We start from the raw sequence: 15,143 nt of genomic DNA, 5'->3' as shown, positions 1-15,143 counted from the left end.
CCATGTTTAGCATTGCTTTGTTTCGTGTCACTAGAATTGTCGTGAAAAGTCCAAGATGAGGCAAATTTATAAGTACTTAATATTCATTAATTATAAAAGGTATTTATAAATGTTTTATAATTTTATTATCATTTGAAATATAAAGTTATTATCATATAATTAATTATGTATTTATTAAAATTAATATTAAGTTTATGATGGCAAAATTTATTATTAACTAATGTTTTATAAATAATACTACAAAACTAAAATGGCCTATCTGTTCGGCTATTATGATTTTCTCTATTAATCATTAAAAGGATCATATTAATCGTTTGAATCGGTAGTAAGGTTGTCATACTATGAGGAGACTTGAAAACTTTTATTAGGTGATGTCAAGATAAAAAGCAAAGGCTTTGAAGATCAAATGGATTCACCTAAAAACTAAGTGAACAAATAAGATTAAAGTAACATTGCAAATTCTTATCTCATCAAAAATTTTAATTTTGAGTTTTAATATACATTTAAAATATGTCATAATAAAATAATAATGGTTACACTTTTTAGTATAAAATGTATATATTTTAATATTTTTATTATTATTTATAATACTCATATAGTATTTAAATATATTATGCAAAAAATATTTAGTTGGCAATATATAAAAAACTAATAGAGTCCAATAAATTTAAATGTTGGTCAACGTAATCATAGAAAATGAAAATATTATTTTTATACTTATATAAGGACGGGAACTTAATCGATACGATTATTTTAAATAATAATAATAATAATAATAATAAGTATAAAATATGCGATGGATGTACGTGTGCGTCCAAAACCAGAAATTGTTATAAAAGAATCTAAAAGAGGGATAATATCAAAAAAAACTTATTTTTTACAAAAAATATTAGTAGAACAAATAAATAGATATTATTTTCCAGGATTTTTAATACGAGATTGGAAACCTAAAGCTGATCTTATTTATCCTTCTACTACAGATGAGAATGTTATTGAATACGAATGTGACTTTAATCGGGATATTCAAAATTGCTTCGTCGAAGATTTAGCCGAAGAAGTTTATTTACGTAATCCTCCTCCTTGTTTCGTCGTACTCGGAAAATCTGGGAATAAGGTTCGAAAATTGTGTCGCGAAATTGCAGAGGAATACGGTAGCGTTTTACTCGAAGTAGAAGAAATAATCCGTCAAACTATTAATACTGAATCTCAGACAGCTGAATTTTTAAAAAAACTTTTACGTTTAGGAGTTCCATTATCTTTTAATTTTATTTTGGCCTTGCTTTCCTATGTGGCACATTCTGCAGAAGCAAGGCATCGTGGATACGTGTTAAGTGGATTGCCGTGTGCGCCTTTTCGATTTGATTTATCCGTTGAACAGCAATTAAGTTACCTTTTTACTTGGGAAAACAAACCTAATGTATTTATTTACGTTGCTTTTGAAGATGAAGATTTAATTGTTTTGAGATCTTGCGAACGATATGAAATAGTCAATTCATCCGAAGGCAATAAATGTTGCATCATTCCAAGATTTTATTGTAAGGAAATTACAGAAGATAATAACAATGATGATGGTGATGGTGATGTTAATTTGTGCGTTTCTAAGGATGAAGAAAATTTAGATATTGATGAAGCGGTGCTGGAACCGGATATAGATGTTTCTCCTTCCTCTCCTTGGATTACTCATCCTAAAGATGAAGAATCTCGCATTTGGGAGGAGTTACAAACTTTTTACGAAATTATTCAACCGGCATTGCAGTTATTAAAAATACGTGTTGATCCTCAATATTTTATTACAGTAGATTCTAGAATACAAAATAATTTTGAAATAATCAAAGCTCGTTTAAGCTTGTTACAAATTCGAAAAGTACCTAATCCAGTTCCCATTTTTCCCCCGTCGGAAACAGATAATGTTGAAAAAAACAATGAAGATATTACAAACGCGACAGAAGTTGATGAGTCGCCTCAAAATAATGAATTAAATAAAAGATTTAATAATAAAAACGATGATTTAGAACTTCAAAGTATTATTAAAGAACCTCCGGAATCGGCTTTTTTAACTCTTTTATCTAAAGAAACTCTCTCACCGAAATTTCGATGGGAATTATCACATTATAATTATGTTTGTCCAGTGGCGTTGAGAAACGGTGAAATAATTGAGGGAAAAACAGAATTCGCCGTTAGATTTATGAAATACATATATTTTACTCACGATAAAGAATCCATGTTAAAATTTTTAAAAAATCCTCGACCGTTTGTACTACCAGTAAGACCAAAGCCACCGATTCGTATTTTCATCATCGGATATCCATTTTGCGACAAAACAAAATTAGCAGAAGCAATATCAAACGAATTTGGTGTACCGCTAATTGATTTAAATTCCGTTTTGAAAGAAGATTTAGAAGCTAAAAAAAATATTTATATAAAACATTGCAAAGAAAAAGCAATTGCCAGAGAATTTTTCCGATTGACGGCTTTATCGTGGAAAAATTGGAGATTAGAAGAAGAAGAAAGAGTTTCCCTCATTGAAGAATGCATTGAATTTCTTCAGTCGCTTTTAAATCGAAGAATAGAAGAATTTTATTCTTTTCGGAAAAAAAAAGTAAAATCTGTAGATAAAAAGAATATTTCAAAAAATCGAACGAGGGATGATTTTTCAGTAGAACAAGAAGAAGAAGAAGATGATGAAGATGAAGATGAAGAAGAAGAAGAAGAAGATAGGTCTAAAAAAGACTCGGCAACTAATTTAACAGTTAGAGGAGTGCCGATAACATCCGCATCTCGTACTTTCGAAGCGAGAAATGTGGTGACGCCGGATAATTATTCATCACCATCAGTTAAAATAATTCAGGCTCTTAGACACGAAGATTACGATTTTTCTAAAAACGGTTTAGAATTTGAAGCAAATGTTTTTTTTTCAACGTTGTGGAATAGTTTTTTTGAACGTATGAGAAATTTAAAAGAAACTGAAACTCAAAATAAAAAATATCAATCTGAAAATGGAGAAGATACAGAATACGAGGAAGGTAGCGCTGAGTTTTCTCACTATGGAGAAGACTCTTCTCCAAGTAACATAAGCGTTAATTGGTGCAATTTATTACCTCCTCAATCATTATCTAGTCTCTTGTTAAAAAAAAAACCTTATTCGACAAGGGAAAGAATAAAAACTTTTAGAATTTTATTGGAGGCAGCATCGAAAGTATACTGGGAACCGAGCACGTTAAAAACGGAATTTGCTAAATGGCGATTGCCGTGCTATATGGACATTCCACTCTGTGAACTTTTAACGGATAATCCCATATTGTTGTACAAATACTGTCCGGAATGGATTAAAGAGAGGCCAATGATACCAGATCCTATAAGTTCAAATCATCCGACATTGGTTCAGGCCGGTCAAGACGCAGTAAATCGTGCTAAAATCGTAAGTTTGCATCACTACAAAGATGAAATAGGAACACTGCTAAAGAACGAAATAGAAAAAATTGAAAAAGATAGCATGAGAATCACTGGGGAAATTTTATCACCAGGGGGTTGGGTCGTAGATAACATGTCTTTGGATTTCGAAGTTTGGTGTGTATTGGCGAGAGAAAATATTTTTCCTACTCATATATACGTTTTAACGGATTCCGAACCGGATTACCGTCGAATCGTAACCATTTGGTACAATAAATTTTTTGATTATATCGATTCTCAATCATCGGCAATGAGTGATCTCGAGTTAGACTTAATTCGAAAACATGGATCGTCCAATAAAAGTTTTGAAGATTTCGGAGAACGGGATGAATCGGGCACTGATGTTCCAGTAAGTGTAAAGGAAGATATTCTTCACAAGTTAACTGAAAGTTGCAAGATGGTTTCACAAGAGGAAAAAGTGTTAGATGATATATTCAACGTACTTATTTCAGACAGTAGCGTTTATAAAGAAAAAACAACTCAGCCGTATATCGTTGATCCCTTTTGTTATAATGTTCTTCATGATAAAATTAAAAGGTTATTCGATACTTCCGAAGAATTGGCACTCGAAGAATCAAGCATATTAACATCGAATTTTTCCGTACGAGAAAGCAGACTTTCACATTTAAATCGTCAATTGGATGCTTCGATGCAAGACTTTCCGCTCGGCACTAAATTACAATTTTTTACAAATAAAGTTTTAAACGTTTTGTCTAAACATCCATCCGACGAATTCAATTCAGACGAGGATGATCAAACCTATAAAAAAGGCATCGAATTTTTTTTCCTACTTTTATCATTGACTGAAAGATTAAAAGACTTAAAGGAATGGTTAAGTTTAATTAAAAGAGAAATTAAATGGATAGAAATCGACGTTAATGGTAAAAAAACAGACGACGTATTTTCAAACGTAATCCACGAATTATATTCGCCGTTCGGTAAAAAACCAAGAGAACTCCTCCCGTACGAAATCGAAGAAGTTAAAAAAGCATTTGAAATGGAAAAAAAAATGATAAGAAAAATTGAGAAACACGATGAGAATTACGAACCTGTAAATTTCGATGATGATGAAAATGATGCGTTTGAAAAAGAAATGGAAAATTACGAAGATGTTAGAATTTTCGGAGAATCCGGACCGTTTTGCATCGTTAACCTTGAAAGAAATATTCTTCTCAAAGGAAACGTGGAACACGTATTAAGGTATTACGGTAAATTGTATTGTTTTTGGAATTCGGATGCAAAAGAAAAATTCATTGAAAATCCGGAAAAATATGCTCCTTTTTATTCTCCCATACGTAGCTTGCCACCGTTAAGAATTTTCGTGGTTGGACCCTTTGGAGGTAATAAACCTCATTTAGGATCCTGCATTTCCAAACAGTGCAGCCTTCACTACATAGATTACATAAGACTTTTAAATAAACAATTGATCCCTCACGTAAATCCTGCGCCGAACAAAATAAGAGCTTTGGATAAGCCCGTGTTACTTTCGAACAGTCACAACGCGAACGCGAAAAAAGCATTTTTAGAATTTAAAGGTGCTTCTTTTAAAAAAAGACAATTTTGGTTGGAAAATCCTCCGTTTTACTTGGAAAACGAGGAGCAAGAACAGCAGATTCGAGAACTGTTAGATCTCGAAGAAACGCCGGTTGATTTAGTAAATGTTAATTTAAATTATGAAACTCTTAATTCTTGCCCCGAAGACACAGTTGATTTTTTTAATTTGTCGAAAATCGACGCGGAAAAATATTTAAATATGGATCGCCTTACGACTTTGTTAGAGAACTACATTCACAGCGATGCTACGCTATCTGATTTTTGCATACAAAAGTCTTTGGGGATCCTTTGGAAAGAGGAACCTTACGTGAGGGAAGGTTTCGTAATGAAAGATTTCCCAATGAAATTAGCAGATTGTCAAACAATATTAAATAACAACTGGTTACCGGATTTTATATTAGAAGTAAACATAACGGAAGAAGCGGCTATACAAAATAGCTTAGAAAAATTAATGGCCGTGTGGGAAATAAAATTAAATAAAGAAACGGCCAATGAGCAATTGATCGAAGATGCAGTAAAAACAATACAAGAAACAAGAATCAATTTGAAAAGGGTTGAATTGTTAATGTCAAGGGAAAAACAAAAGGAAGACGACGAAGAACAAGTAGAAAATGTAAAACAAAATGTTGTTCCAAAAAATTCGTTCCAGAAAAAAACTCAAGACTCCGATATATTAAAAGAAAGTAGGAAGGCATCGTTGAAAATGGGTTTTCAATCTCCTCTATCATTCGATAGGAGCACGATTTCCGATAAGGTACACAGCGAAATCGAACAACAACTTAAAAGAGAATTTCCTCCCCTCAAATTCAGTCCGAAATTTGAAACTTACGAGGAAGGAAAAGCGAGAATACAAGAAGACATCAAATACAATTATCACAAAGACGTTTTGGAAATGGTTAAAATAAAAGGTCAATTGAAAAATTTAGGATTGCCATGGTATACGACTTACGATTGTCACGACTTGACAAAAGTCTTTATTGAACTCGATAAATTTAAAAAAAGGAAAAATCAAAGAGTAGAATTTGCATTTCCGGTATCACCGGAAATGGCTGAAAAATTATTAGATCAGGGTTTTTATTTTTTAAGTAAATTTGGTAGATTGTGTCCGGTTCAAGCGCATCGTAAGAAAAATCCCGTTAACATGTTCAGACCGTTCAGTTTGAGAAAAAAAATATTTCCGATAGTTTATCGAAGTTACATATATTTTATAGCTGGAGAAAATGAAAAGATTAAATTCATAGAAGATCCAATTAAATATACTTTTCACGAACCTCATCATCCGTGCGTACCTTTGAGATTAGCCGTTATAGGACCTCCGAAATCTGGGAAATCTACATTATGTAAACGTTTAGGGAGTATGTTCGGTTTAAAAGTAATCACGATGGGAACCGCCATCCGATTCGTTTTGGACAACATGAAAAATAGCAAACTGAGAAAAACTATAGATAATCATTTGAAAAGAGGTTGCTTCTTACCTTTGAGCTTAAAAATAGAAGCTTTGGCTGCTTGCTTGAACGATCCACGTTGCGTGACGCAAGGATTCGTTTTCGATGGCATACCTTTCGATGCTGCTACCGCTCAAAGTTTGGCTGAAAAAAAAATTTTACCATTTGTTATATTAAGTTTAGTTTGCGATTCTAATTTTGGTAAAAAAAAAAGATCCATGTTAAATTTAAAAGAATATCGTCTCCCTTACAAGCAAAGGGTTAATTTAGACTCGAGGTACACGGAATGGAAAGAAACCTACGAGAAATTTTGCCAATGGAATAAAAAAACTTATAATAATTTATACGAAATAAATGCGAAGTCGAGTTTATGTGATATTTTTTACGAGGCTTACGATTTATTTAAAAATCCTTATTTCGGGATTTTGAATTACGTTGAATTTTCCACGACGGAAAAAGTTTTACCCCTAAAATATTTGTGCGTTACGAAACAAGAGTTCGAATGTAGGAGAAGTGATATTTTGGGAAATTGTCCGGTGTGTTGGGGAAAATTTCACAGGTTAAAATCAACGACAGAAGATAAAATCTATGCGGGCCTCGTTCAATTCAATAGTCATTTCTATTGGGTGTGCCATAGTCACTTTGATGAATTTTTAAACCATCCGAAAAAATTCCTACCGCCACACGTTCGTCCCTGGCCATTACATTTTCCTACGAGATTGGATTCGCAAGAAAAAGAAACCATCCGAAACAAATATGGACTTCACGGACACGGACGTTGCGCGGTTACGAAAATCGATTTTCCCAGTAGTTTGGATTGGGAGGGTTCTTGGGATTACGCAGCATTATATTTTAACGAAATATATTTATTCAAAAATGAAAGCATGCTAGAAAGATTTATGACTTTGCCCTGGCGTTACGGTCATGCTGACACAGCGTTCGAAGGATCTCACTATAAATCTCAAGCCGTTGAAAAACTTGGTCCCCCGAAAGTAACTTCTCTTCCACCGATGGGATTCCTAGAGCAAACCATATCGAAATTAATTCACAAAGCTTTGCACGTTTTGGGATCCGTTCGACCGATTTACCCGAAATTAAATCCCTCCTGCACGGGTTGTGTTTTTTTGGCTCTCTTTTTAAAAGTCCACAACGAAAATAAAAAAATAACGTGTTTGGAAAAAGAATATTTAGATTTTATGTATTACTATTGTAAAGCGTACAGGTTTAAAATTCCATTTTACGTCAAACGCGAATCGGGTGGTCTTATAGAAAACGATTTGGACATGAGTGTTGTGAATGAGTCTCGAGCCACACTTTCGGAAAATAAATCGTCTCAGGGAACGTTATATTCTGGCTTATCCGAAATATCCTTTGACGAAATCAGGTGGAAAGATGTGGAAAATCAAGCGGATAAAAAAATATGGAGTGCTAAATATCAAAGCAGTCATTACGAAGAAATGATATTAACGGAAAATAATGAATTAAACGCCATACCCGAAATACCGAGGAGACAAGTCGTTTTGAGGTATCATCTCATCAAACATTATCCTCTCCCACCGGTCATTTTTTGTTTTACTTTGTTGTACAGCGTCAAACCCGACATTAAAATACCCGAACCTTTCAACATAAACTCACTATACCAGGAACCTCTCGCGTTTAATTTTCCATACAATAAAGCAAACGTTAACAATCCGGAAAGGCAATTTTCATATGAATTATATTCGAATTCACAAATAAAAAAAATTGATTCGGATACGAATATGAAAAATCAATCGGAAAGCGTAACGGAAAAAATATTACGAAGCGATTCGGAACAAAACGTTCACGTTCAAACGAAAGAAGACATGTTGAAAGCAGCCGAAGGAATATTCATACCGAGATTTAGCACTTTCGATGTGGTTCTACCCCAGAGAGACACGGAAAAAGTTAAAGTCGTTGAATTTTCACCGATAATATACGAGCCACAAAGGGATTACACGTACACCATGATGCTCTCTCATTTTATATGTACGTCTCACGTTTTAAAATGTTTCGAATGGAAAGAACTCAAAGCGTACATCGAGTACGGGAGTCTCTATAATAAAAATATTGGTTTAAGCGTGGCACAATCGCAATTCATATTCAAACCCCAAGTTAAAACATCCGAGAAATCCATGAATTCTTTAAGCAGCTATCAGAGAATATTTGAAAATGCAAACAACGCATTCATATACCAAGATGCATTTTCAAGTAAAGGAGAAAGTACGGAACCAGAATCGAACGCGAGCTCGGATCATTCACTTTATAATTACTTACAATTGATTATATTGGAAAAATTAGATGAAATTTTTCTAAGAATATCGAAATCCGATTTATCATACGATTCGTACGAAACGGAAATAGTTTCTATGAGTTCGGAAAACGAAATCAAACCGCAAAATATGATGGTGATAAGAGAAATACTACCGTATCCGCCATTGATTTGGGACATATACAGCAGGCCTTATTATTCATACAATTCCATACCGACGATATTTCGAATCCCCGCGTTGGATAACATTGCACACGTACGACACGTGTCTCTACTCGATGGAATCGTGGAACCTTGTGAAAATTTCAGATTCGTTCGATATCCGACTTGGGTTGATCAAAGACCGGAAACGTCCGTCGAAGCTTTTCGGGGTGATCCAAATTTTTCACATCTCGCCGATACAAATTTTCGGAATTTTTATTTAATATACGACTTTTTTAATTTAAAATGGACTTCGTTTTTACCTTATCCGTTGAATTTAAAGAATAGCAAAGAATGGGAAAAAAGATTTTCAAGTCTCGATGATGTTAATAATCCATAAAACAAAAAATTTTCTTTTATAACAATAATAATAATAATAACAATGTTTTTAATCGACGACACCGCATCGATTTTTTTTAAATAAATAAATAATATAGAAAAAAATAAGACATTTTATAGCGAAATACGAAATATTGGCACACGAAATACGAAATCATTACGTAATTTTTTTTTTTTTTTTTTTAATATATTTTAGGTTCTCGTAATTAGGTGGTGGTGAGGGAGGTGGGGGGAAGGGGGGGAAGAGGGTTCCAAATTTAAAAAAATTACGGTCGTATACGTGATGATGAGGAGGTTTACGAGGCGGCGTAATGCATAATGGTAAAAGTTAAAAAGTATTTAACTCTGTGTGATAAATATTCACAATATGGCGAATAAAATGTTTCGTCATAAAAAGTGATTTTTAAGAAAAAAAAAAAAAATATTAAAAAAAAACTTCCTAATTGGAAACTTATTATTATTATTGACGAGAGAGACGACGACATTAAGGAAATAAAAAAAAATGAAAAAAATTTTTTTTTTACATAATCATTTTTTTTTTTTTTATTTTAAGTAAGGTCACTGTTAAGGAGGTCGTGTAACTTTTTATTATTTATAAGACGGCCACACGAGGATCAAAAGGTTATTTCAGTGAAAGTTTTTATTATTATTATTATTATTATTATCAAATTTATCGATCGTGACTTGGTTTCCCTAAAGAAAGAAAGAAAGAAAGAAAGAAATAATAATAATAATTTTTAATAAAACATGAAATACAGAGCAAAACATTACAAGAAAAAAAAAACCGTCGCGCATTATCCGTCACCTTTTTTTATCATCATCATCATCATCACCACCACCGTCACCATCACCGTCACCATCACCATAATAATAATAATAATAATAATAATAATCGTCATTAACAAAAGTTTATCATTCTTTTTTTTATTTCAATCGAGAAAATTTTTTTTCCCTTTAAATTTCTTAATTTGGGTCTTATTATCATCATTATTATTATTATTATTAATTTAATATTCATCATGCGAAATTTTAGCATTTAAATAAAAAACTATGTATCTAAAGTTTGATCAGTTACAATTTTTTTATTAACTTTTTTTTTTTTTTTTAAGTAAAAAAAAAAAACGTGTCGAGGACGACAACGTCCTCAATACGACCCAAGAAATTTTTAATAGGCAACTTTTTATCCGGATCCCTGACTGACTCCATTTTCATAAAAAAAAAAAAAGCAGACATCTTTTTCACGCTCGAAGGTATTATTTATTATTATTATTATTATTATTAATATGTGTAGTAAATTTTTTTTGCTTAAAAACGAATCGATTTTGTAATTTTTTATGGGTTGAACACATAGAGAGTGAAGGGGAAAAAAATCGAACTAGATTGGTAGAGAGACTTAATTGACCTCCGACCTTTTTTAATATATATTTATTAATATTTTTAATCACTTTTTTTATTAAAAATATTATTTCTTTATTATCAAAAGATGGAGGAAAGAATAAAAATGACAGGTACGACGTCGAAAGATGATTTTGCGATACATATATATTTATTATTATTATTTTTTTAACGTTTTTTTTTATTCTTCTTCTTCTTGCAACTTGTTTCCCTTTTTTTTTATAACGCATCAATAAGATTTTATTACTTTCACCGTATTTAGAAAAAAAAAAAAAAAACGATTTTTATATAAAAAAAAAAAAAAATTACCCTTGAACAAAAAGTTGGAGGTGAGCGACAAAATATTATATTAGGGAGATGCAATGATCAAATTCGAGGTCGACCGCCTTATTCTTTTACTGCCCATCATTTTACTTTCATTTTTCATTCTTTCACCTCCGTTTGTTTTACTATTACAAACACAAAAATTTTCAATAATTTTTATATACAAATCCACGTATGTTTATTTATCATCATCATCATCATTATTATTTTTTTGTTACAAATTGCGTGTAACGCGCGGGGTAACGACAAAAACGTTTTTTTTTTAACCACAACTACTCGAATGATATAAAAAAATTTTTTTCTTTAAGTTATCATCATCATCATCATCATCATCATCATTATTATTATTATTATTATTTTCACTTTTTTTATTTATTTATTTATTTTTTGGGGTCATAATATTAAATAATTAAAAAAGCCGTCCAACAGTCGTATCGATGTAAAAAAAAAAAAAAACGGAAAGATGAAGTGAATGTGCGTACACGCACGTGCGAGCGCACGTACGCACGCACGCGTTCGTAAGTGCACGAACGAATTAATAATAATAATAATAGTAATAATTTTTTAATTTTTAGTTTGATACAAGTAATGAAACCGCGAGATATACACAAACATATATTTTTATTTTTATTATTTTTACTTTTTCTCTCTCTCTCAAAATGTACCGTCATGATCTCGTCTATTAAAAGTCAAAATAATAATAATTATTATAATAATAATAATAAAAGAAATTTTTATTACTTTTTGTTTTTTTTTTTTTTTTTTTGAGTACAGAAAAAAAATTAATAAAATTTCTCCAGGAATTTATTAAAGTAAAAAATAAAAAAAAAAATTTTTTTTAACGTTTCCTGTTTTATTTAAAAACAATTTTTTTTTTTTTAAATTTACGTAATTTAAATTTTCTTTTTTTATTTTTTTTACCAACGGTAATTGTTCCATTAAAATTTATTATTATTATTATTATTATTATTATTATTATTATTATTATTATTATTATTATTATTATTATTATTATTATTATTATTATTATTATTATTATTACCCATCATTATTGACCTTACATAAAAAGAACAAAATTTTGATAATTACATAAAATTATTATTATTAATTGATGTTTTTTTTTTCTTTTTTTTTCCTTTTTTTTAACCAAAATTTTTGATGTAAAATCTATTTATTATTATTATTATTATTTGTTGATTCATAATGGTTTTACCGGTTTTTATTTTTAAAAAGAAAAAATCAATAAATCAATTTTTTTTATAAAATCGATCGATAAATCGTTCGATAAATAAATCGAATTTTTTTTTTTTTTTTTTTTTTGAATGAATTCGAACGAAATTTCTTAATTTCTTACTCTTTTTTTTTTTTCATTTTAAAATTTCAAATTTTTTCGTAATAGAATCAATCTTTGTTACCAAATGATGATGATAATGATGATAACATACTTGCTTTAAGAAATAATAATAATAATAATAATAATAAAACAAACGATCTACATCGAACGGAAGAATTTAAAGATTTTTTTTTTTTCTAAAATAAAAAGAAACGCCCTGTTTTCTTTAAAATTATTATTATTATTACTATTATTATTATTATAAAATATTAGGTCGAGTTTAAAATGTTTTGACGACGACAAATCAATCATAAATAAATAAATATTTTGTTTAAATAATACACACCGCGGACAATTAAAAAATCATTATTAAATTTAGAAAGTTCAAATTACGACGACGACGACGAGAATAAAAAAAAATGACATAAAGTAATAACAAAATGGCGGTTAAAATTATTATTATTATTATTAGGGTATAAACTGTCAGGGTGGTAAAAATTAAGGGTTTTATTTAATAAATAATAATAATTAATTTCCCCCGTTTGTTTTTTTTTTGTATCCTCAACCTGAATTATAAAAATTTTATTTTCTTTGTTTCTTTTTTTCTAGAACATTCTATTTTTTTAATTAGTACCTAACAAACAATGGTAAGAGTGAGAGAGAGAGAGAGAGAGAGAGAGAGAGAGAGAGAGATAGAAAGAGAGGTCATTTGACGATTTTGCATTCTAATATGCCCTAAAATCTCTCATTCATACCCTCCCAATTTTTTTTCTTCTTCTTCCTGGTGCTTATTCAATTCGAAATTTCATAAACCCGGTTTGTTATGAAATTGATGATAACAAACCTTAGATAACTCGAATTTTTTCAAATACTCGAACCGAATATCGATCGATCCTTCGACCTTAATATCGAACGACAAAAAAAAAAAAAATTAACTGTTTCCGGTTTGTTTAAGATCAATGAATGAATGAATGAATGCATTATGCAATTCGTTAATAATTTTTTTTTAAATCACAGGAAGTATAAATTTTCCCGACGGTTTTTTTTTTATAAAAAATGTAATGTGCCCCTCCTCCCTCCCTCCCCTCTCCCCTACCCTCCCTTCCTTGATTCCCCATCTACCCCGGAAGCCATATTTACTTGCTAAAATTTTTTTTTTTTTTTTTCATATTAAAAATACGAGTTTTGGCAAAAAAAAAAAAAAAGGAGAAAGAAAAGTTGTATAAAGTTTGTTATAATTCCGTTTGTTGTTATTATTTGGCAACAACGTAACGATCGTTAAATTATTATTATTATTATTATTACAAAATGTTTGTTACTCTCCGATCAAAATTATTATTATTACGAAATTATAATTGTTGTTGTTGTTGTTGTGGTTGTTTCATAATTAAATCAATTAATAATCGATTAGAAAAAAAAAACGCATTTAATTTTAATCATACACGAAAAAAAAAATCGTTTGTTGTTGTTGTTGCATTTGTTGGTAAAAATTTTATTATTTCTTAACACGTGAATAAATTTACGTTAACGACAATTTTATTTTCTTATCTTTCCCCTCCCCATCGCGCCCCCTCCCCAGTATGTCGAAACAATCGGAAACGATTCGCAACAAACAAACAAACAAATAATAAACAATCGAGTATTGTTATCATAAAATAATGTTACTCGTTTAAAAATATTTAAATTTTATGAAATTTTTTGTGGTTGTTACATACAAACAAACAAACGATTTTGCATAAAAAAATTTTTTGGCTCCAATTTTTTTTTTTTTTTTGTTTATTACCAAATAAATATTAAAAAAATTATTTATAAAAACTTAACACATTTTATTATTACTCAATATGTTTGTTGTTTGTTTGTTTGTTACAATAAATAAAAAAAATTACGGTAATAAATTCGAAAAAAAAATTCTACGAAATATTATATATAAATCGTTACATAAAAAAAAAAAGATGGTCAATAATTGAATTTTTTTTCTTTTTTTTTGATAGTGAAAGTTATGATAATATCCAGTTCTTAGCAGACGACAAACAATGATAACAACATTTAATTAATTAATCCCACGTCGTCGTCGTCGTCAACACAATTTCCCCCTCCCCCCTTCCCCCAAATCAAAACCGTTTTTTATCATATTACTCGTAATTGAAATTTTATAAAAAAAAACGGTAAAAGTAAAACGATGATAATAATAATAATGATAACGGCACTATACGCGTAAATACCCGAAAAACTATTATTATTATTATTATTATTATTATTATTATTATTATTATTAATCGTAAAACTAACACGTTGTATTATTGTAAATAACAAGTCGAATGTTTTATTCTTTCTTTCTTTCTTTTATTCTTCTGCTTTTTCTTTTTCATTGTTTTTTTTTTCTTGTTTGTTGAATAAAAAATAATAATAATAATAATGATAATAATAATAATTATAATAAAAGAAACAAAATGAAAGTCAAAAAAATAAAAAAATAGTAAAACTTTCTTTTTACCGTATTAAAAAATTTTATTTCGGGGGGGTTAAAAAAAAAATATAAACAATGATTCGGATAAAAATAAAAAAAAAGTAAATAATTTGTTTGTTCGTTTGTTTGTTTGTTTGTTTGCTTGTTTATTTATTTTCTTATCAATAACTCTATTATCAATTATTATTATTTGAAAAATAATAACGCGTGAGTTAGTTATTTTTTTTGCAACGAGTTTTGAATTTAATTAAAGATTTTCTTTTTTAATAAATTTTTTTTCGCAAAGGAAATGATTGTGCGAAAAAGAAACGAGATGAGATTGAATTTGGATGCTGCGTGATTGGT

The 15,143-nt window shown here is 29.8% G+C and overlaps 1 protein-coding gene across 1 annotated transcript; it reads left to right on the top strand.

The window, feature by feature from the left end:
• Nucleotides 1–796: 796 nt before the first annotated feature.
• Phum_PHUM115040 (uncharacterized protein) lies at nt 797–9,280 on the top strand (the record flags this gene model as incomplete). Its single annotated transcript, XM_002424111.1, has 2 exons — nt 797–7,974; nt 8,038–9,280. The coding sequence occupies 2 exons, from the start codon at nt 797–799 to the stop codon at nt 9,278–9,280; spliced, it is 8,421 nt and encodes a 2,806-aa protein (XP_002424156.1).
• Between the last annotated feature and the right edge of the window lie 5,863 nt (nt 9,281–15,143).

Source organism: Pediculus humanus, genomic scaffold (genome assembly GCF_000006295.1).
Source record: "Pediculus humanus corporis 1103172107460 genomic scaffold, whole genome shotgun sequence".
Taxonomy (NCBI): domain Eukaryota; kingdom Metazoa; phylum Arthropoda; class Insecta; order Psocodea; family Pediculidae; genus Pediculus; species Pediculus humanus.
This window is presented reverse-complemented; position numbering and strand designations above follow the sequence as displayed.